Genomic DNA, 21,042 nt, shown 5'->3' with positions numbered 1-21,042 from the left:
TTTCAGGGGGCGAAGCATCACAAAAGCCCCCTGACTTTGACACCATCGGGGATTCTCCACCCCCTCACCATTTCGGCTTCGGGGATCGAAGAATCCAGCCCCCAAACTTTGGACATTCCATTTGTTCATGTCTGATTTTATTGCTTTCTAAATCTTTTATCCCACACATTGCTTTTTATACAATACTCTAGCTCTCATTTCCATCGACAAAATGGTCAACTTGGGAATCCTTGGAGATTCCCATGACATTCCAAAATTTGTTTGAGGAGAAACAGTTTCCGTGGAGATGGGCAAGATATTTCCAATTACCAGGATATCAATTTGCCGTCAGCCTAAGAGTGTTAGATATAACTGCCTGAGAAGAAAACTGGTCCTCTGTAGCTCACCTTGAAGACAGTCATTCAATTTATGATGTATTCTCTAGATTGACTTCCAGGAAACTTTCACCACATGGCCAAGTCTGTCCATGGCTGTGGAAGTTACCATGGCTCTAAATTTTTTCTCTGGATTCCTTCCAAGCCATCACTGAGGACATTTGCCAACGAGTCAGTCATCATTGTGTCCAAAAAAAAAAACCAAAACGCTTGTTTACCAGAGGAAAACAAAATACATTCTTTCTGAATAGGATGCAGCAGCATAAGATGATTCAGCCATTTCCTCCACAGGCCGGGCCTCATGGATAGCACATATGACAAGTCATTCTTCATGTTCTTCATTCTTCATGAGGGGCTGGTTTAGCACAGGACTAAATCGCTGGCTTTGAAAGCAGACCAAGGCAGGCCAGCAGCACGGTTCAATTCCCGTACCAGCCTCCCCGAACAGGTGCCGGAATGTGGCGACTAGGGGCTTTTCACAGTAACTTCATTTGAAGCCTACTTGTGACAATAAGCAATTTTCATTTTTTTCATGCGAAATGAATGAAGAAGATTTCTGTTCCATTGTTGTCCATATACTCTTGATTCATACCAACTTAATCATACAAATGAATGCTGGGAATATCAAGGATGCCTTCATTTTATTAAGATGAATCAATCGTGATTTCTGGGAACTGAGGTTACCCTTTAAAATACAGTATTCTGGTGGAATATGTCATTATATTCGAGCAGAATCCCACTATTTGTACAGATTGAGAGTTGGGGAAGGCTTGCTAGATACATAACCTCAAAAACCAAAGCCATTTAGTACATCTTGCACAGTTTGGCCATCGAGAGAGAAACTAGAATATTTGGTAGAGACGGATAATGAGTAAGTGAAACAGTGTATATCCTTTTTTCTCCTGCCACCCAAAGATCAGATGGACTAAGACAGAAAATCCAGACCTAAGCGAAGGTGTATGGCAGATTTTCTACTTGTACACCCCGAGCGTGGAGCTTCGACTACTAGGAATGCTTGACAGAAATATTCTTTTGAAATTAACTGCATTGCTCTTGAAAAATATATCTCACAACTGCAAACTATTCTCACGTTTTTTAAATTTTTTTAATATAGACAGAGCTTAGGAAAGAAATACATGCACTGTCTAGTGCAAGTAAATCTCTTGCTTCATGGACAGCACAGCAAGGCATTCAAGAGTGTCGTGAAGCTTGCGGTGGTCATGGCTATCTTGCAAGTAAGTGCTAATGTATGTAATAGAATCTCAGAAATAATGATCATTGATTGGGTCTGTATTGAATTCATTAAATCATGAGGAGACAGTCGTCATTCAAAAAAGCTGTTTTGGCAACTAGCCCTGATTAGCAGCTCAACGTCAACAGTATTGCAGTTTGAGGAATTGTACTGCAGTAATAAAATGGTAATTTTGTTGAACGAAATCATCCAGTAAATCCAGCTAGAACCATACAAATTTGTACAACAACAGCTTATATTAATGTAAGAACATAGTAAAATATTGCATAGTGCTGTCACAAGAGTGTATACCAAGCCACATAAAGGGCTGTGAGGGACGAGGACCAAAAGCTTTGTCAAAGGGGTGGTTTTTAAAGAGAATCTTAAAGGAGGAAAGGGAAGAATGGAAGCAGAGAGGTGTAGGAAGGGAATTCCTGAGCATGACACCTTAACAACTGAATGCAAGTTACCAATGGTGGAGTGATTGAAGGCGGAGATGCTAAAGAAGCCAGAGTTGGAGGAGTGCAAATACCTCGTGATGGTTGTAAGGCTGGAAAAATTACAGATGGAAAGTGGCGCAATCTGGTGGGAATGAGGAACTTAAAATGGGTGTAAGTAAGAAATGGTAAGAAATTAATAGACCTAAGTGACAAATCTCCTGGACATGACAACCAGCATCCCAGGGTTTTAAAAGGGGTCTCTGCAAAGACAGGAGATGCATTTTTGGGATCCTTAAGGGGGAGAGGGAGCAGCCCCAAGTCATGGTCCACAAAGGTACCAACGACATGGGTAGGAAAAGGGATAGGGATGTAAGGCAGGAATTCAGGGAGCTAGGGTGGAAACTTAGATCTAGGACAAACAGAGTTATTATCTCTGGGTTGTTACCCGTGCCACGTGCTAGCGATCCGAGGAATAGGGAGAGAGAGGAGTTGGAACACGTGGCTACAGGGATGGTGCAGGGGGAAGGTTTAAGATTTCTGGATAATTGGGGCTCATTCTGGGGTCGGTGGGACCTCTACAAACGGGATGGTCTACACTGGACCAGAGGGGTACCAATATCCTGGGGGGGAAATTTGCTAATGCTCTTCGGGAGGGTTTAAACTAGTTCAGCAGGGGCTTGGGAACCTGAATTGTAGCTCCAGTATACATGGGGTTGAGAGTAGTGAGGTCATGAGTAAGGTTCCAAAGTTGCATGGCAGGCAGGAAGGTGGTTTAAAGTGTGTCTTCTTCAATGCCAGGAGCATCCGGAATAAGGTGGGTGAACTTGTGGCATGGGTTGGTATTTGGGACTTTGATGTTGTGGCCATTTCGGAGACATGGATAGAACAGGGACAGGAATGGTTGTTGCAGGTGCCGGGGTTTAGATATCTCAGTAAGCTCAGGGAAGATGGTAAAAGAGGGGGAAGGGTGGCATTGTTAGTCAAGGACAGTATTACGGTGGCAGAAAGGACGTTTGATGTGGACTCATCAACTGAGGTAGTATGGGCTGTGGTTAGAAACAGGGAAGGAGAGGTCACCCTGTTAGGGGTTTTCTCTAGGCCTCCGAAAAGTTCCAGAGATGTAGAGGAAAGGATTGCAAAGATGATTCTGGATAGGAGCGAAAGCAACAGGTTAGTTGTTATGGGGGACTTTAACTTTCCAAATATTGACTGGAAACGCTATAGTTCTAGTACTTTAGATGGGTCCGTTTTTGTCCAATGTGTGCAGGAGGGTTTCCTGACACAGTATGTAGATAGGCCAACGAGAGGCGAGGCCATATTGGATTTGGTACTGGGTAATGAACCAGGACTGGTGTTAGATTTGGAGGTAGGTGAGCACTTTGGTGATAGTGACCACAATTCGATTACATTTACTTTAGTGATGGAAAGGGATAGATATATACCGCAGGGCAAGAGTTATATCTGGGGGAAAGAGAATTACGATGCGATGAGGCAAGATTAGGATGCATCGGATAGAGAGGAAAACTACAGGGGATGGGCACAATGGAAATGTGGAGCTTGTTCAAGGAACAGCTACTGCGTGTCCTTGATAAGTATGTACCTGTCAGGCAGGGAGGAAGTGGTCGAGCAAGGGAACCATGGTTTACTAAAGCAGTCGAAACACTTGTCAAGAGGAAGAAGGAGGCTTATGTAAAGATGAGACATGAAGGTTCAGTTCGGGCACTCGAGAGTTACAAGTTAGCTAGGAAGGACCTAGAGAGAGAGCTAAGAAGAGCCAGGAGGGGACATGAGAAGTCTTTGGCAGGTAGGATCGAGGATAACCCTAAAGCTTTCTATAGATATGTCAGGAATAAAAGAATGATGAGGGTAAGAGTAGGGCCAGTCAAGGACAGTCGTGGGAAGTTGTGCGTGGAGTCCGAGGAGATAGGAGAGGTGCTAAATGAATATTTTTTGTCTGTATTCACACAGGAAAAACAATGTTGTCGAGAATACTGAGAATAAGGCTACTAGACCATAAGGGCTTGAGGTTAATAAGGAGGAGGTGTTAGCAATTCTTGAAAGTGTGAAAATAGATAGGTCCCCTGGGCCGGATGGGATTTATCCTAGGATTCTCTGGGAAGCTAGGGAGAAGATTGCTGAGCCTTTGGCTTTGATCTTTAAGTCACCTTTGTCTACAGGAATACTGCCAGAAGACTGGAGGAGAGCAAATGTTGTCCCCTTGTTCAAGAAGGGGAGTAGAGACAACCCCGGTTCCTTTTGACCAATGAGCCTTACTTCTGTTGTGGGCAAAATCTTGGAAAGGTTTATAAGAGATAGGATGTATAATCATCTGGAAAGGAATAATTTGATTAGAGATAGTCAACACGGTTTTGTGAAGGGTAGGTCGTGTCTCACAAACCTTATTGAGTTCTTTGAGAAGATGACCGAACAGGTGGATGAGGGTAAAGCAGTTGATGTGGTGTATATGGATTTCAGTAAAGCTTTTGATAAGGTTCCCCATGGTAGGCTACTGCAGAAAATACAGAGGCATGGGATTCAGGGTGATTTAGCAGTTTGGATCAGAAATTGGCTAGCTGGAAGAAGACAAAGGGTGTTGGATGATGGGAAATGTTCAGACTGGAGTCCAGTTACTAGTGGTGTACCACAAGGATCTGTTTTGGGGCCACTGCTGTTTGTCATTTTTATAAATGACCTGGAGGAGGGCGTAGAAGGATGGATGAGTAAATTTGCAGATGACACTAAAGTCGGTGGAGTTGTGGACAGTGCGGAAGGATATTACAAGTTACAGAGGGACATAGATAAGCTCCAGCGCTGGGCTGAGAGGTGGCAAATGGAGTTTAATGCAGAAAAGTGTGAGGTGATTCATTTTGGAAGGAATAACAGGAAGACAGAGTACTGGGCTAATGGTAAGATTCTTGGTAGTGTGGATGGGCAGAGAGATCTCGGTGTCCATGTACATAGATCCCTGAAAGTTGCCACCGAGGTTGAGAGGGTTGTTAAGAAGGCGTGCTGTGTGTTAGCTTTTATTGGTAGAGGGATTGAGTTTCGGAGCCATGAGGTCAAGTTGCAGCTGTACAAAACTCTGGTGCGGCCGCATTTGGAGTATTGCGTGCAATTCTGGTCGCCGCATTATAGGAAGGATTTGGACGCATTGGAATGGGTGCAGAGGAGATTTACCAGAATGTTGCCTGGTATGGAGGAAAGATCTTATGAGGAAAGGCTGAGGGACTTGAGGCTGTTTTCGTTAGAGAGAAGAAGGTTAAGAGGTGACTGAATTGAGGCCTACAAGATGATCAGAGGATTGGATAGGGTGGACAGTGAGAGCCTTTTTCTTCAGATGGTGATGCCGAGCACGAGGGGACATAGCTTTAAATTGAGGGGAGATAGATATAGGACAGATGTCAGAGGTAGGTTCTTTACTCAGAGAGTAGTAAGGGCGTGGAATGCCCTGCCTGCAACAGTAGTGGACTCGCCAACACGAAGGACATTCAAATGGTCATTGGATAGACATATGGACGATAAGGGAATAATGTAGATGGGTTTTACAGTAGTTTCACAGGTCGGCGCAACATCGAGGGCCGAAGGGCCTGTACTGCGCTGTAATGTTCTAAGTTCTATTGCCTTTAATCTTCTAGAATTCCCTAGATTCCAAATCAGACTTCAGAAATTGGAAGGTAGCAAATGTAACACCACTTTCAAGAAAGGACATGAGAGAGAAAACCGGGAACCAGAGGCCAGTTAGCCCTGATGGCAATAGTACAGAAAATCCTAGAATTTATTACTAGAGACATGGTAACGGAACACATCGAGAATCATAATATGATTAGGCAGAGTCCGTACAGATTTATGAAAGGGAAATCATGTTGAACAAATCTATTAAGAGTATTTTGAGGTTGCAAGTAGCAGGATCAGAGAAGGGGGAATCCATGGATCTAGTATATGCGGATTTTTAAAAAATCATTCAGTAAGGTAGCACAAGGCAGATTATTGTACAAAATCAGAGCACATCACATTCTCCACATGTTTGTGTGGGTCTCACCCCACAACTCAAAGATGTGCAGGGGAGGTGAATTGGCCATGCTAAATTGCCCCTTAATTGGAAAACAAATAATTGGGCACTCTAAAAAAAATGTTTTTAAATATTCAGAGCTCATGGAGTTGGAAGTAAGATATATGCATTTAGGATTGGTCAACAGACATTTTTGAGTCAGTAGGCTACAACCAACAGGATACAGCAAGGATCAGTGCTTGAGCCTCCATTTCTTAAAATCTATATCAGTGACTTATATCAGGCAACAGTGTACTGCAACTAGACCTGAGTGTCTTCGTACACCGGTCACTGAAGGCAAACATGCAGGTGTAGCAGGGGATAAAGAAGGCAAATGGTATGTTGGTCTTCATAGTGAGAGGATTCAAGTACAGGAGCAGGGATGTCTTGCTGCATTCATTCAGGGCCTTGGTGAGGCCACACCTGGAATATTGTGTGCAGTTTTGGTCTCCTTATCTGAAGATGGATGGTCTTGCTCTAGAGGGAGTGCAGCGAAGGTTTAACAGACTGATTCCTGGGATGGCAGGACTGACGTACAAGGAGAGATTGAGTCAGTTTGGATTGCATTTGCTGGAGTTCAGAGGAATGAGGGGGGAATCTCATAGAAGCCTAGAAACTTCTAACAGGACTAGACAGGTTAGATGCAGGAATGATGTTCCTGATGGTGGGTGTGTCCAGAACCAGGGGTCATAGTCTGAGGATACGCCATTTAGGGCTGAGATGAGGAGAAATTTCTTCACTCTTGAGAGTGGTCAGCCTGTGGAATTTGTTAGTAGTTGAGGCCAAAACATTGCATGATTTCAAGAAGCAGTTAGATACAGCATTTAGGGCAAAGGGGATCAAAGGATGTGGGGGAAAAGCGGGATTAGACTATTGGATTGGATGATCAGTCACGATCATAATGAATGGCGGAGCAGGCTCGAAGGGCCAATTGGCCTCCTTCTGCTCCTATTTTGTACGTTTCTATGAACAAAGAACAAAACAGCACAGGAACAGGCCCTTCGGCGCTCCAAGCCTGTACCCCTGATATCACCCAATGTATGTGTCAAATTTTTGATTTCAATGTCAAGACATGGGCCGGAATTCTCCATGCTCCACCTCTATGATTGGGAAGCCCGATCAGGCGGAGAGTAGAGCACCGGCTGAAAACTGGTTCGACGCCGGGTGTCTGACCCGTAAGACCATAAGACATAGGAGCAGAATTAGGCCACTTGCCCATCGAGTCTGCCTCGTCATTCAATCATGGCTGATATTTTTCTCCTCCCCATTCTCCTGCCTTCCCCCCATATCCCCTGATCCCCATATTAATCAAGACCCATTTACATTCTCTGTTCCCCAGCTATCTTTAGTGCGCTCCCTGCCCTGCACTGCTGGGACGATGAAATTCATGATGAGCACAATTAACGTGCTGGAAGCCTGATTCTCGCCTCTCCCACGGTGATGTCCGACCCAACAGCAGGAAGCGGGGGAGCTCGAGTGGTTTCAAGATGTTCAGGGAATTGATAATGTGCCCCTTTGCCAATGTCGGGCTGCAGAGGGTGGGTCTCCCAACAGTTCTGGGGGTTGGGTGGGCTTGGGCTATGGGTGAGGGGTTGATCCTGGGACCCCCTGCCTCCCCTCAACCAGGATGGGAGCCTACTGTCTTGACTGCCCATTCCAACAGGGCAACCTGAAGATCACCCTTGGCATGGTGGTCTCAGGCTGCCCTCTGCTCAACGGCATCCTCCTGGTCTGACTTTTTTAATTCTGAAGTGTCCTCATCCTGAACTCCTCTGCCTGACAGCTGAAGAGCAGAACCAGTGAAGAATCAAAGCAGAAACACTTTCCCTTTCCTAATATCTGCTCCCTCCGACAAAAGCCTTTTTAACAGCAGATGTTACAAGCGTCAGAGGCTTCCTTGAAAGCGCACAGCACTTGAAAAGGCTTCATATCCCGCACACCCTTTGAAATGCAAAGCGTTCATTCAATTTCACATAGCAACACCTATCACTAGCCTGTGATTGATAGTTTAATGGTTCAGACACAGCTGCTTTGTTATTTATTTATCTTTCCCTTCATGCTTGAATGCATTTCCAGTACCCTAACCCAATGTTTATAAGCATTCTTGTTATGATTGACAGCTCCTCACCACACCAAAGGAAAGGGTCAAGATTTGGGTTGTGGAGGGAAGGAGGACCTACCGGTGGACTTTGTGATCGGGCGGCCTGTTAAAATGATGGCCCGATACAGGAATTTTGATGGAATCCGGCGAGCTCTCCGCCATGTGTACATTTGCATGGTTGAAGTGTCAGACTCGCACCTAGGCGCTGCTCCCAGCATACTTGCCATGATTCTCCAATAGCAGTAGCAATTAAACTCCCAAACAGAGAATCCCGGCGAACCCCAGCCATGGGGCTGGATACTCCGTTCCTGTGGCTATGTCCACAGGATCGGTCTGGTCTTACGACCAGAAAGTAGGTGCTACCCCAACACTGATCCTCCATCTGGTGGGGGGGGGGCTAGCAGACGAGCAGTGTAAAGTGGCTTTACCTGTGGATATGGCTGGAGAATGGCCGGGTCCTTGGCCGCACATGCGCACGGCGGCCGTGCCATACAGTGTGGCGCACGGCGGCCGTGCCGTACAGTGTGGCACCGGCCATGTGCGGACCCAGCCTGCCAAAAACTGCCATCCTGTAGCCAACCTCGCCACCCCGGACCACTCTCCACCAGTCTCCTCAGCCTCCGCCGAAGCCCTCCCTGCCAGCAGAACGCCCCCCCCCGACTGTGGCAGGGCTGGACTCAATCTGCAGCCACCACGCGAGGTTCCCGAACAGTGTTAGCACATGCAAGCCACGCTGTCGGTGACTCGGCCCATCGGGGGAGGGCCTAAGGTGACGTCCTGAGGCCGTCCATACGGTATGCAGCATACTCCATGAGAACGGCGTTTTTGCAAAAATGGCGGCGCCCCCGATTCTGGTGTAAATGGGGATTCTCTGGCCCTTCACTGATCGGAGAATCCTGCCCACGATCTTTACTGCACAACAAATCCAAGAAAAATGCAAGGGACACCAATCACTGTACGTGGCCCTTTTCAATGTCTTGAAAGCCTTTAACTCAGTCAGCCATGAAGGCTAATGGAATGTCTCACTCAAATTTGGCTGTCCTCGGAAATTTGTTACCACCCTCCATGTCTCTAAGACATGCAAGCCATGATCCTTAACAATAGAACTACTACCGATCTATCTTCATTAAGACTGAGGTCAGAAAAAGCTGTGCCATTGCATCAATTCTCTTCTCCATTTTTCGTGCTGAAATACTGCACCTCATCTCCAGAAAACTACCCACAAGTGTGGAGTTGCTTTATAGAACAGGCAGGAAACTGTTCAACCGAGGCTGCCTTCAACCTAAAATCAAAATCACTCTAGTATGCAAGTGACACACATGTGAACTCACTCAGAAACTGAATTCCAAGTCATTGGCGATTCCTTCTCTGAAGCATATGAAAAAAATGGGCCCTTACCTAAACACCCAGAAAACGAAGGGTCTCTTCCAACCAACTTCCACTCCAACATCTCCCCTCATTGAATAAGACTAACAGCGAGATCCTAGAAAATGTGGATCATTTTCTGTATCTTGGGGCCTCCTCTTGCCCAAGGCAGACATAGACGATTAAATTCATCATCACCTTCAATGTCCAGCAGGGCCTCTGACCAACTGAAGAAAAGAGTATTTGAGGACCAGGATTTCAAACCCAAGAGCAAGGTCATGGTTTACACTTCACTGCTCTACTATAGACAACCTACAGCAGGCACCTCAAAGCATTTGAGAAGTACCACCAGCCATGCCTTTGCACGCTTCTCCAAATCCAGTGATAAAAAGGTAGTCCAACAAAAATGTTCTCTTCCCAAGCCAACATGATTGGTGGCACAATGGTTAGCACTGCTGCTTCACAACGCCAGGGAACTGTGTTCAATTCCAGCCCTGGGCAGTTTGCATTTTCTCCCCGTGACCGTGGGTTTCCTCTGGGTGCTCCAATTTCCTCCCACAGTCCAAAGGTTAGGTTGATTGACCATGCTAAATTGTCCCTTAGTGTGCAAAGATTAGGTGGGGTTATAGGATTGTAGGGGGACGGGTCTAAGTAGAGTGCTCTTTTTAGAGGGTCGGTGCAGACTATATGGGTCAAATGGCCTCCTTCTGCACTGTAGAGATTCTATGCCCACCCTCACTCAGAAACTGAGCTCCAAGTCATTGTTGATTCCTTCTCCGAATCATACCAAAAAATGAGCCTTTACCTAAACACCCGGAACACCCGGAAAACTAAGGGTCTCTTCCAGCCAAAGCACACACCACAATAATAAATAAATAATAATAATTGTTTATTGTCACAAGTAGGCTTCAATTAAGTTACTGTGAAAAGCCCCTAGTCATCACATTCTGGTGCCTGTTTGGGGAGGCCGGTACAGGAATTGAACCCGCGCTGCTGACCTTGTTCTGCATTACAAGCCAGCTGTTTAGCCCACTGCTAAACCAACAGCTCCCCTCATCCAATAAGGCCAACAGCGAAAACCTACTACGCTGTGTAGGACATGTCGTTCATGTGCCTGACACCAGACAACCAAAGCAACTGCTTTACTTGGAACACGGTCATGACGGGTATTCCCAGGAGGCCAACGGAAGTGCTTTAGGAATGTTCTTGAAACATCCCTGAAAAGGGAAAACATCCCTGCTGACTCACGGGAGTCTTTGGCATGGGACCACGCAAATTGGAGAAGATTTGTTTGGGAAGGGACCAAACAGATCAAGACACTTTATTCGGAGCACATAGAGGTTAAGCCTAGGTGTTGGAACTAAGGCTTATGGACATGCAAAAAGGCGATCTTCGTGATGGTGCAGATATGTGATCCAAAAGCTCATCTTGGAGTTGAATATGACACTAAGGTTGTAAACAGTCTTGTTCAGCCTCAGATAGTAGCCAGGGAGCGGAATGGAGTCAGTGGCTAAGTAACAAAATTTGTGGCGTGGACTAAACACGATGGCTTCAATCTTTCCAATATTTAATTGGAGGAAATTTCAGCTCAACCTGTATTGAGCGACAGCAAGCATTCTGCCAATTTATAGACAATGGAGGGGCAGAGCTCTGTGCCATCCGCATACATGTAGGGTGAGATCTTCCAGCTGTTTAGGCCAGCTGGATCTTCCATCCCGCTGATGGTGCACTCCACCGCCAGAAGATCCCGCCACCAGTCAACGGCGGGCCACCTCCCGCCACAACGAAACACCCCGGGATGCCAGAGAATTTCTCCTGTGGAAACCGATACTATGTTTTTGCATGATGTCGCCAAGTGGTGGCATGTAGATGAGAATAGGAGGTAACTATGTTTAGACCCTTGGGGTGCACCAGAGGAAATAGTGAAGAAACCAGAAGACAAACCATTGGCAGATGATCCTCTGGCTATCACTGGATGGTAAGAATGTAACCAGGCTGGTGCAGCCCAAGCAGGTGGATGATGCTGGAGAGGCATTGGGAAAGATGGTTTGGCCAACTGTGCCAAAGCTTGCAGATCGATCAAGAAGAATGAAAAGTGGCAGTTCACCATGATTAGAATCACTTAGAACGTCATTTGTGATTTTGATGAGAACTGTTTTGTTACTGTGGCGCAGAAGAAACCTGATCGGAGATTCAAACATTGAGTTCTGGGAGAGAGAAGTACAGATTTGGGAACAACTGCACACTCGAGGGAGCGGGAACTGCCACGAGCTTCTCGGCGGTCATCATTAATTGATCCACTTAACGAGACCCCACTCAGCTTCACTCAGCAAATGATTGTCCTGCTGGCTGATTTGGCGAGACTATGCCCGCCAGCTCCCCACAAACAATGGGGAGCAGCAAAACCCACACAGCACGCAGCCATGCCACTGAGGAGACCAGCCCCACGATTCGGGGATGCCGACCTGGCCAGACTGTTGGAAGTGGTCGAGTCCAGACTGAGCACCCTGTTCCCCCAAGGGGCTCAGAGGATCAGCCACAGCACAGCCAGTGTCGCCTGGGAGGAAGTGGCAGCTGCCATCCATTCGGGGAGCATCACCAGGTGGACCGGCACCGGGTGCCATAAGAAGATCCCCCCATCCCCCCCTACCGATGACCAGGCTCCTGCCACAATACTGTACCCCTGCCCACCTATGTCGATCAGTGCTGCCCACACCTTCACCCCCCAAACCCCCAATCCATTCCCTCCCCACAATACACAAAGCGATGCCCTCTCTGTGTCCACACAAGAGAGGTTGGCCCACACCAGACAGGAAAGGGCCCAGACAGGCGGCGGGGAACAGACACCAGTGTCCTCACTCCCTACCAGGAATGGGCCCTGGAGGTCGCCAACGCTGTTCCGGTGGTGACCGCAGTGGAAAGCCTGGTACATGACGTCAGCAGCATGAGGGGAGTTGTCTAAGCCGTAGCTCAGCCAGTGACGGCCATGCGTGAGGGCCTCGGCACCATGTCCAAGTTGCTGGAGGACATGTCCCAATCCCAGCTGGATCTTTTTGAGGCACTGCAGAGCATGACACAGTCTCAGGTGGGCATTGCCGAGGCACTCCAGAGCATGGTTACACAGATGATTTGTAGTTGAGGACCAAGTGCAATGTGTCCAAGTTTGCAGATGACACTAAGATGAGTGGTAAAGCAAAAAGTGCAGAGGATACTTCAAGTCTGCAAAGGGATTTGGATAGTTTAAGTGAATGGGCTCGGGTCTGGCAGATGAGATACAAATGTGAGGTTATCCATTTTGGTAGGAATAACAGCAAATGGGATTATTAGTTAAATGATAAAATATTAAAACATGCTGCTGTGTAGAGGGACCTGGGTGTCCTCGTGCATGAGTCACAGAAAGTTGGTTTACAGGTGTAACAGGTGATTAAGAAGGCAAATGGAGTTTTGTCCTTCATTGCTAGAGGGATGGAGTTTAAGACTAGGGAGGTTATGCTGCAACTGTATAAGTGTTAGTGAGGCCACACCTGGAGTATTGTGTTCATTTTTGGTCTCTTTACCTGAGCAAGGGCGTACTGGCGCTGGAAGATGTGCAGAGGAACATAGAACAGTACAGCACAGAACAGGCCCTTCGGCCCTCGATGTTGTGCCGAGCATTGTCCAAAACCAAGATCAAGCTATCCCACTCCCTGTCATTCTGGTGTGCTCCATGTGCCTATCCAATAACCGCTTGAAAGTTCCTAAAGTGTCCGACTCCACTATCACAGCAGGCAGTCCATTCCACACCCTAACCACTCTCTGAGTAAAGAACCTACCTCGGACATCTCCCCTATATCTCCCACCCTGAACCTTATAGTTATGCCTCCTTGTAACAGCTACATCCACCTGAGGAAATAGTCTCTGAACGTCCACACTATCTATCCCCCTCATTATCTTATAAAACTCTATTAAGTCGCCTCTCATCCTCCTCCGCTCCAAAGAGAAAAGCCCTAGCTCCCTCAACCTTTCCTCATAAGACCTATCCTGCAAACCAGGCAGCATCCTGGTAAATCTCCTTTGCACCCTTTCCAATGCTTTCACATCCTTCCTATAATGAGGTGACCAGAACTGCACACAGTACTCCAAATGTGGTCTCACCAGGGTCATGTATAGTTGCAGCATAACCCTGCGGCTCTTATACTCAAGCCCCCTGTTAAGAAACGCTAACACACTATAAGCCTTCTTCACGGCTCTATCCACTTGAGCGGCAACCTTCAGAGATGTGTGGACATGAACCCCAAGATCTCTCTGTTCCTCCACATTCCTCAGAACCCTGCCGTTGACCCTTTAATCCACATTCAAATTTTTTCTACCAAAATGAATCACCTCGCACTTATCAGGGTTAAACTCCATCTGCCATTTTTCGGCCCAGCTCTGCATCCTATCAACAGCCTACAACAGCCCTCCACCTCATCCGCTACTCCACCAATCTTGGTGTCATCAGCAAATTTACTGACCCACCCTTCAGCCCCCTCTTCCAAGTCATTGATAAAAATCACAAATCGCAGAGACCCAGCACTGATCCCTGTGGTACACCGCTGGTAACTGGTCTCCAGTCTGAAAATTTTCCATCCACCAACACCCTCTGTCTTCTATGTGATAGCCAGTTACTTATCCAATTGGCCAAATTTCCCTCTATCCCACACTTCCTTACTTTCTTCATTAGCCGATCATGGGGAACCTTATCAAACGTCTTACTAAAATCCATGTATACGACATCAACTGCTCTACCTTCATCTACACACTTAGTTACCGCCTCAAAAAATGCAATCAAATTTGTGAGGCAAGACCTACCCTTCACAAATCCGTGTTGACTATCCCGGATTAAGCTGCATCTTTCCAAATGGTCATAAATCCTATCCTTCAGGACCTTTTCCATTATCTTCCCGACCACCGAAGTAAGACTAACTGGCCTATAATTACCAGGGTCATTCCTATTCCCTTTCTTGAACAGAGGAACAACATTCGCCACTCTCCAGTCCTCTGGCACTATCCCCGTGGACAGCGAGGACCCAAAGATCAAAGCCAAAGGCTCTGCAATCTCATCCCTTGCCTCCCAAAGAATCCTTGGGTATATCCCATCTGGACCAGGGGACTTGTCGACCCTCCGGTTTTCAAAATTGCTAATACATCCTTCCTCAGAAGATGGAATCAGGAAATTCACTAGGTTAATCCCAGAGTTGATGGGGTTGGATTATGAGGAGAGGTTGAGTAGACTGGGGACTGTACTCGTTGGAATTTAGAAGGATGCGGGGGATCTTCTAGAAACATATAAAATTATTAAAGGAATAGATAGGATAGATGCAGGCAAGTTGTTTCCACTGGCGGGTGAAAGCAGAACTAGGGGCCATAGCCTCAAATTAAGGGAAAGTAGATTTAGGACTGAGCTTTGGAGGAACGTCTTCACCCAAAGGGTTGTGAATCTATGGAATTCCCAGTTGAGCAGTTGAGGCTCCTTCATTAAATGTTTTCAAGCTGAAGATAGATAGTTTTTTGAAGAATAAATGAATAAAGGGTTATGGTGTTCGGGCGGGAAAGTGGAGCTAAGTCCACAAAAGATCAGCCACGACCTCATTGAATGGCGGAGCGGGCTCAAAGGGCCAGATGGGCTACTCCTGCTCCTAGTTCTTATGTTCTTTATGTCTCAGTCGCTGGGGGTCGTGTCCAGGTCTCAGGTGGACTTTGCCAGGGCACTCCAGAGCATGTCCCAGACACTGAGGAGCATCGCTGAAAGCAGCGACACCATGGTGCAGACATTGGGGAGCCGCCAGTGCTGGCTGAGTCAGATGATGCAGGGGCTTCCAGAGCTCAATTCACCTGCCCCTCTGTCCCGAGGTGGCCCCCAAGACACTACGGGCACTGACTGGAGGAAGGGGTGCTAGGTGCCAACCCGGAACCTCACTACAGGGTGGCGACGGCGACCACCAGCTCCCTCAGGTTCCCCTCCTGACAACGGCGCGTCTCGGAGTCAGCCTCCGAAATAGGGTGGCACGGCGAGACAAGTGCCGCCATCAAGTGGGCCAGGGCCCAGAACCCCCAGAGGACGACTGCCAGGGCACCGAAGGCCACGGGACACGGTAAACAGCAAGCTGCCTCCACCTCTGATGTGTATCCCAGGGACACTCCTAGATGCAGCGGAGAGCACAGAAGGCCAGCTTCAAGGCACGGCAGAAGAATGAGTGGACACCTATTTCCGGACTCCCGCCTCAGACAAAAGGGGCTTTGGTAACAAATACATGGCCTCCAGACATCGAACAATAAACAGTCAATCGTGTAACAAAGCTACCAGCAATTGAGCCAATTCGCCCTCTCTCCCCTTCCTGCAGCGCCTAGCTGCAAAGCATGGAGGAAGAACGAGTGAACATCCCTTTCTGAATTTCCACCTCAGACAAAAGGGGCTGCAGCTAATAAATACACGGCTTCCAAACATCAAACAATAAACAGTCAATAGTGCAACAAAGCTACCAGCATCCAAGCCAACTCGCCCTCCCCTTCCCACAGCTGCCAGTCGCAAGGCATGGCGGAAGAGCGAGTGAACGCCCCTTTCCGGATTCAAGACCGGCAACAAAAGGGGCTGCAGCTAACAGACCCACGGCCTCCAGATATCAACCAACAATACAAAACTCCTCGCAGCCCCCCGCAGTCAGAGAGCGGGGTGGGAGAGTGAGAGCACCCCCACCCAAGCACTGGCAATACGTCATCTTACTCCCTCCCTTTCCTTGCTCCAGGCCTCAGAAGCAAAAAGGGGCTGCAGCGAACAAGCCCCAGGTATTAAACAAGAAGCAGCAATAATGGGAGCTGCAAGGTGGTACTGTGGTTAGCACTTCTGCCTCACAGTGCTAAGGACCCGGGTTTGATCCCGGGTCACTGTCCCTAAAGAATTCGCACATTCTCCCTGTGTTTGCATGGGTCTCATCCCCACAATCCAAAGATGTTCAGGGTGAGTGGATTGGCCAAATTGCCCCTATAAGCAAAAGAACCAGCAAAAATACAGTAGCTAGCATATGACTTCCGAACATTAAACAACATGCAATAGTATAAAAGGCACCAGCAGTTTACATGGCCTCCAAACCGGAAACAGAAAACAGTCATCATCACATTAAAGCTGCCAACGTCCTTCAAAGGCATGTCTTCATGATCTCCAAGGCATCCAATTGAGGTGAGCCACCACCCTCCTCCACCTGCAGTCCTGGCATCTGGTCACCTGCTCCAGTACTTGGACCAGGCCACAGAAGCAGACGAGGCAGGAAAAACACACAGCTTCCAGACATAAAACATTGAGCAGTCAGCAGTCCAAATAAAAGCACCAGCAAATGGCAAACCTTTCAAACCTCCAGCAAGTTGTGAAGTTGCTTCGGGCCGCCACCCTTCCTTCCAAAGCACCAGCAGCAGGGCACCTGACGTCCCCCTGCACCTTGCCCCAGGCCACAGAGAAAGAGGCAGTAACAGCAATGCATGGCTTCCAGACATGAAACATTGAATAGGCAGCAGTACAGACTCACTGCCTGGGATCGAAGATAGCTACTCACCTCCTCGGATCCCCACAGCAGCCATCCCGCCAGTTTCACTTTTTTAAAAGGTATACTAATCGGCGCCCTCATGACCGCTTGCTGGGGAGGCGGTTAGATCATGGGAGCCATTAGATAGGGGGTTGTTCCCATTAATGGTATGGAGATTGGCTTTAATTGGTGATTATTGGTTCTTGGGGATGGGCTGGGCCTATTAAATCGCAAACCGATCGGCGCCTAGCACGGATCCCGATTTTGGCCTCCCTCGATCTAACGGCCACGTCGCACTCTCGCTCAAGCGCAACGTGGTCGTTAAATCGCACCCATGGACTTTGGAGAGAAAAGGGAGACTGGAGATGGGGTAGTAATTTGAATGGAGCGGTCTTGGGTTTTTTATGAGGAGGTTGATGACAGCAAATTTAAAAGAGAGGGGTTTGGGTATTAGTCAGGAAGGGAAGTTGGATGGTTAGCAATTTAGTGGACATAGGGTCAAAGGATCAGAGGTGGGTCTCATTGGCAAGATGAGCTCCGATAGGGCATGAGAGGAAATGAGAATTGACAATTCAGGGCTAGGGCAAGGCTGTTTAGGCCGGTGGATTAGCTGATGTTCTCAAATTTACTGACATTTACTGGAGGTGGGCGTGTAGGAGTTGGAAGAGGAGATTAAGAAGATGGTTTACAGTGGAAAAAAGAAGTCAGATAATGTTTGCATTCCAGGATGATTTTGGAATAGTGAGAAATTTGGGCCGAAGAGAGCAGGGCCAGATAGTACTTGCAGTGTTCAACCAGTAGTATTGAGGGGGGAAGGCATATGGATGGTGATTGATACAAGGAAATGGTCAGAGATAGCCTCATCTGAGATTGACACAATGGGAGTAACGAGGCCACTTGCGATGTGAACATCAAGGGGATCGCTGTGAATATGGGTTGGGGAGTTTATATGGAAGAATTGAATAGGGATGTTTAGGAGGGTAGTGAGCTCTGAGGCAAGAGACACAATGAGGCCAGTCAAACCACTGAGTCATGATCCCATCGGCCATTTTGGAGATGTATGCAGCATCCCAAACATTGGCTAAAAATTGGCTCAAAATATGTTGAAACCGAATCATAATTATTCATTTACAGAACCACAGAGATGTTAAGACCCATTCTGTATGGGTAGCTGCTAATATATCCAAAATTAATCTTCCTGCCCTACTCTCTCCCCATGATCCAATTTCTCCATTTGCTGCAAATATATATCTAATATTCTCTTGAGCGGTTCCCAACCACATCCTTCTGCACCCATTCCCTGCTCCAACCATAATTTGTATAAATAAATTTCCGACTCTTTCCACTATTATTGACATTTATAAACCAATAACCCCAGGACTTGCCTCTGATACAACAGTATGACTTTTTCCAATTTCTCTGCATCAGCCATTCTGTAGCCACTCCAAATTGGCAGTTTTAAGCTATGGAACATAGCCTACTCAGAACTGAATTAAAATCACTTGAAGCGGCACCTACAAACATAAACCCATTACTTGCTGGAACTGTCCTGAACTTTTTCAGGGGCAAGTATAATTTTGTACATAAAAAGCAAGAGGGTAGCCAGGGAAAGGGTTGGCCCACTTAAGGACAAGGGAGGGAATCTATGTGTGGAGCCAGAGGAAATGGGCGAGGAACTAAATGAATACTTTGCATCAGTATTCACCAAAGAGAAGGAATTGGTGGATGTTGAGTCTGGAGAAGGGTGTGTAGATAGCCTGGACCACATTGAGATCCAAAAGGATGAGGTGTTGGGCGTCTTGAAAAATATTAAGGTGGATAAGTCCCCAGGGCCTGATGGGATCTACCCCAGAATACTGAAGGAGGCAAGAGAGGAAATTGCTGAGGCCTTGACAGAAATCTTTGGATCCTCACTGTCTTCAGGTGATGTCAGAATACAGAATAGCCAATGTTGTTCCTTTGTTTAAGAAGGGTAGCAAGGATAATCCAGGGAACTACAGGCCGGTGAGCCTTACGTCAGTGGTAGGGAAATTACTGGAGAGAATTCATCGAGACAGGATCTACTCCCATTTGGAAGCAAGTGGTCGTATTAGCGAGAGGCAGCACGGTTTTGTGAAGGGGAGACCGTGTCTCACTAACTTGATAGAGTTTTTCGATGAAGTTCCAAAGATGATTGATGCAGGTAGGGCAGTGGATGTTGTCTATACGGACTTCAGTAAGGCCTTTGGCAAGGTCCCTCATGACAGAGGGTAACAAAAGGTGAAGTCACACGGGATCAGAGGTGAGTTGGCAAGATGGATACAGAACTGGCTAGGTCATAAAAGGCAGAGAGTAGCAATGGAAGGGTGCTTTTCTGATTGGAGGGCTGTGACTGGTGAGTTCCGCAGGGATCAATGCTGTGACCTTTGCTGTTCGTAGTATATATAAATGATTTGGAGGAAAATGTAACTGATCTGATTAGTAAGTTTGCGGACGACACAAAAGTTGGTGGAATTGCGGATAGCGATGAGGACTGTCAGAGGATACAGCAGGATTTAGATTGTTTGGAGACTTGGGCGGCGAGATGGCAGATGAAGTTTAATCCGGACAAATGTGAGGTAATGCATTTTGGAAGGTCTAAAACAGGTAGGGAATATACAGTGAATGGTAGAACCCTCGAGTATTGACGGTCAGAGAGATCTTGGTGTACAGGTCCACAGGTCACTGAAAGGGGCAACACAGGTGGAGAAGGTAGTCAAGAAGGCACACGGCATGCTTGCCTTCATTGGCCGGGGCATTGAGTATAAAAATTGGCAAGCCATGTTGCAGCTTTATAGAGCCATAGTTAGGCCACACTTGGAGTATAGTGTTCAATTCTGGTTGCCACACTACCAGAAGGATGTGGAGGCTTTAGAGAGGGTGCAGAAGAGATTTGCCAGGATGTTGCCTGGTATGGAGGGCATTAGCTCCAAGGAGAGGTTGAATAAACTTGGTTTGTTCTCATTGGAACAAAGGAGGTTGAGGGGCGACCTGATGGAGGTCTACAAAATTATGAGGGGCATAGGCATAGTCAGAGACTTCTTCCCAGGGTGGAGGGGTCAATTACTAGGGGGCATAGGTTTAGAGGAGATGTACGAGGTAAGTTTTTAACACAGAGGGTAGTGGGTGCCTGGAACTCGCTGCTGGAGGAGGTGGTGGAAGCAGGGACGATAGTGACGTTTAAGGGGCATCTTGACAAATACATGAATAGGATGGGAATAGAGGGATTCGGACCCCGGAAGTGTAGATGATTTTAGTTTAGACGGGCAGCATGGTTGGCGCAGGCTTGGAGTGTCGAAGGGCCTGTTCCTGTACTGTACTTTTCTTTGTTCTTTGTTCTTGTGCCAAAATACGTCCTAAATTCCTTATTTGCAGCTTCCACATAGAGCAGGCAAATTGTATTGACATCATAATGCTCACAATGAACGATGAGTATTGGACCAATCTAGATGCCCATTTCCACCAGAATATAGTAAGTATTTATTTATAGACTCTATGCTGCGACGCATTGCTAATTGAGCATTGGTGTCTAACTCATGGATCAGAACTTTACACTTTCCCACTGGCAGGTTTCGAGGCAGGGGTTAGGGTGCGTGAAATTAAAGGGACGGGATTCTTTCCGGGTTCTGCCCACCCAACGTCACAGCGATTTTACGCTGGTGTGTGAAAGCCCTTCCATCGGAAGCTCGCCCTTGCCCCAATTGAGGCCCTTGGCCTCTTAAGCACTATTTTCCTCCCAGCCTCAATTCCGATAGGAGTATTGAACTTCCGTGGTAGGAGCCCAAAAATCAAGAGTTAAGGTGTAGGCAGTGTTGGGGGGTGGACACCTCCGTCAGAAGCCCCCTTCTGAAGTCGGGAGCCGTCCTCCCCATCCCCTTAAGCTCAGTGGCCTCCAGACCTCCCTTCCTGCACCCCACATGCTCCAGCATC

At 47.3% G+C, this 21,042-nt stretch overlaps 1 protein-coding gene across 2 annotated transcripts in view; it reads left to right on the top strand.

Moving 5' to 3' along the window:
• acox3 (acyl-CoA oxidase 3, pristanoyl) overlaps positions 1–21,042 on the top strand; it is a 267,755-nt gene that overhangs the window by 103,593 nt on the left and 143,120 nt on the right. For both annotated transcript variants that reach the window (XM_072495914.1, XM_072495915.1), the window contains exon 11: positions 1,489–1,609. In XM_072495914.1, the coding sequence (XP_072352015.1) occupies positions 1,489–1,609 (121 nt within the window). The remainder of the gene's footprint in view (positions 1–1,488; positions 1,610–21,042) is intronic.

This window comes from Scyliorhinus torazame, chromosome 3 (assembly GCF_047496885.1).
Source record: "Scyliorhinus torazame isolate Kashiwa2021f chromosome 3, sScyTor2.1, whole genome shotgun sequence".
Classification (NCBI taxonomy): domain Eukaryota; kingdom Metazoa; phylum Chordata; class Chondrichthyes; order Carcharhiniformes; family Scyliorhinidae; genus Scyliorhinus; species Scyliorhinus torazame.
This window is presented reverse-complemented; position numbering and strand designations above follow the sequence as displayed.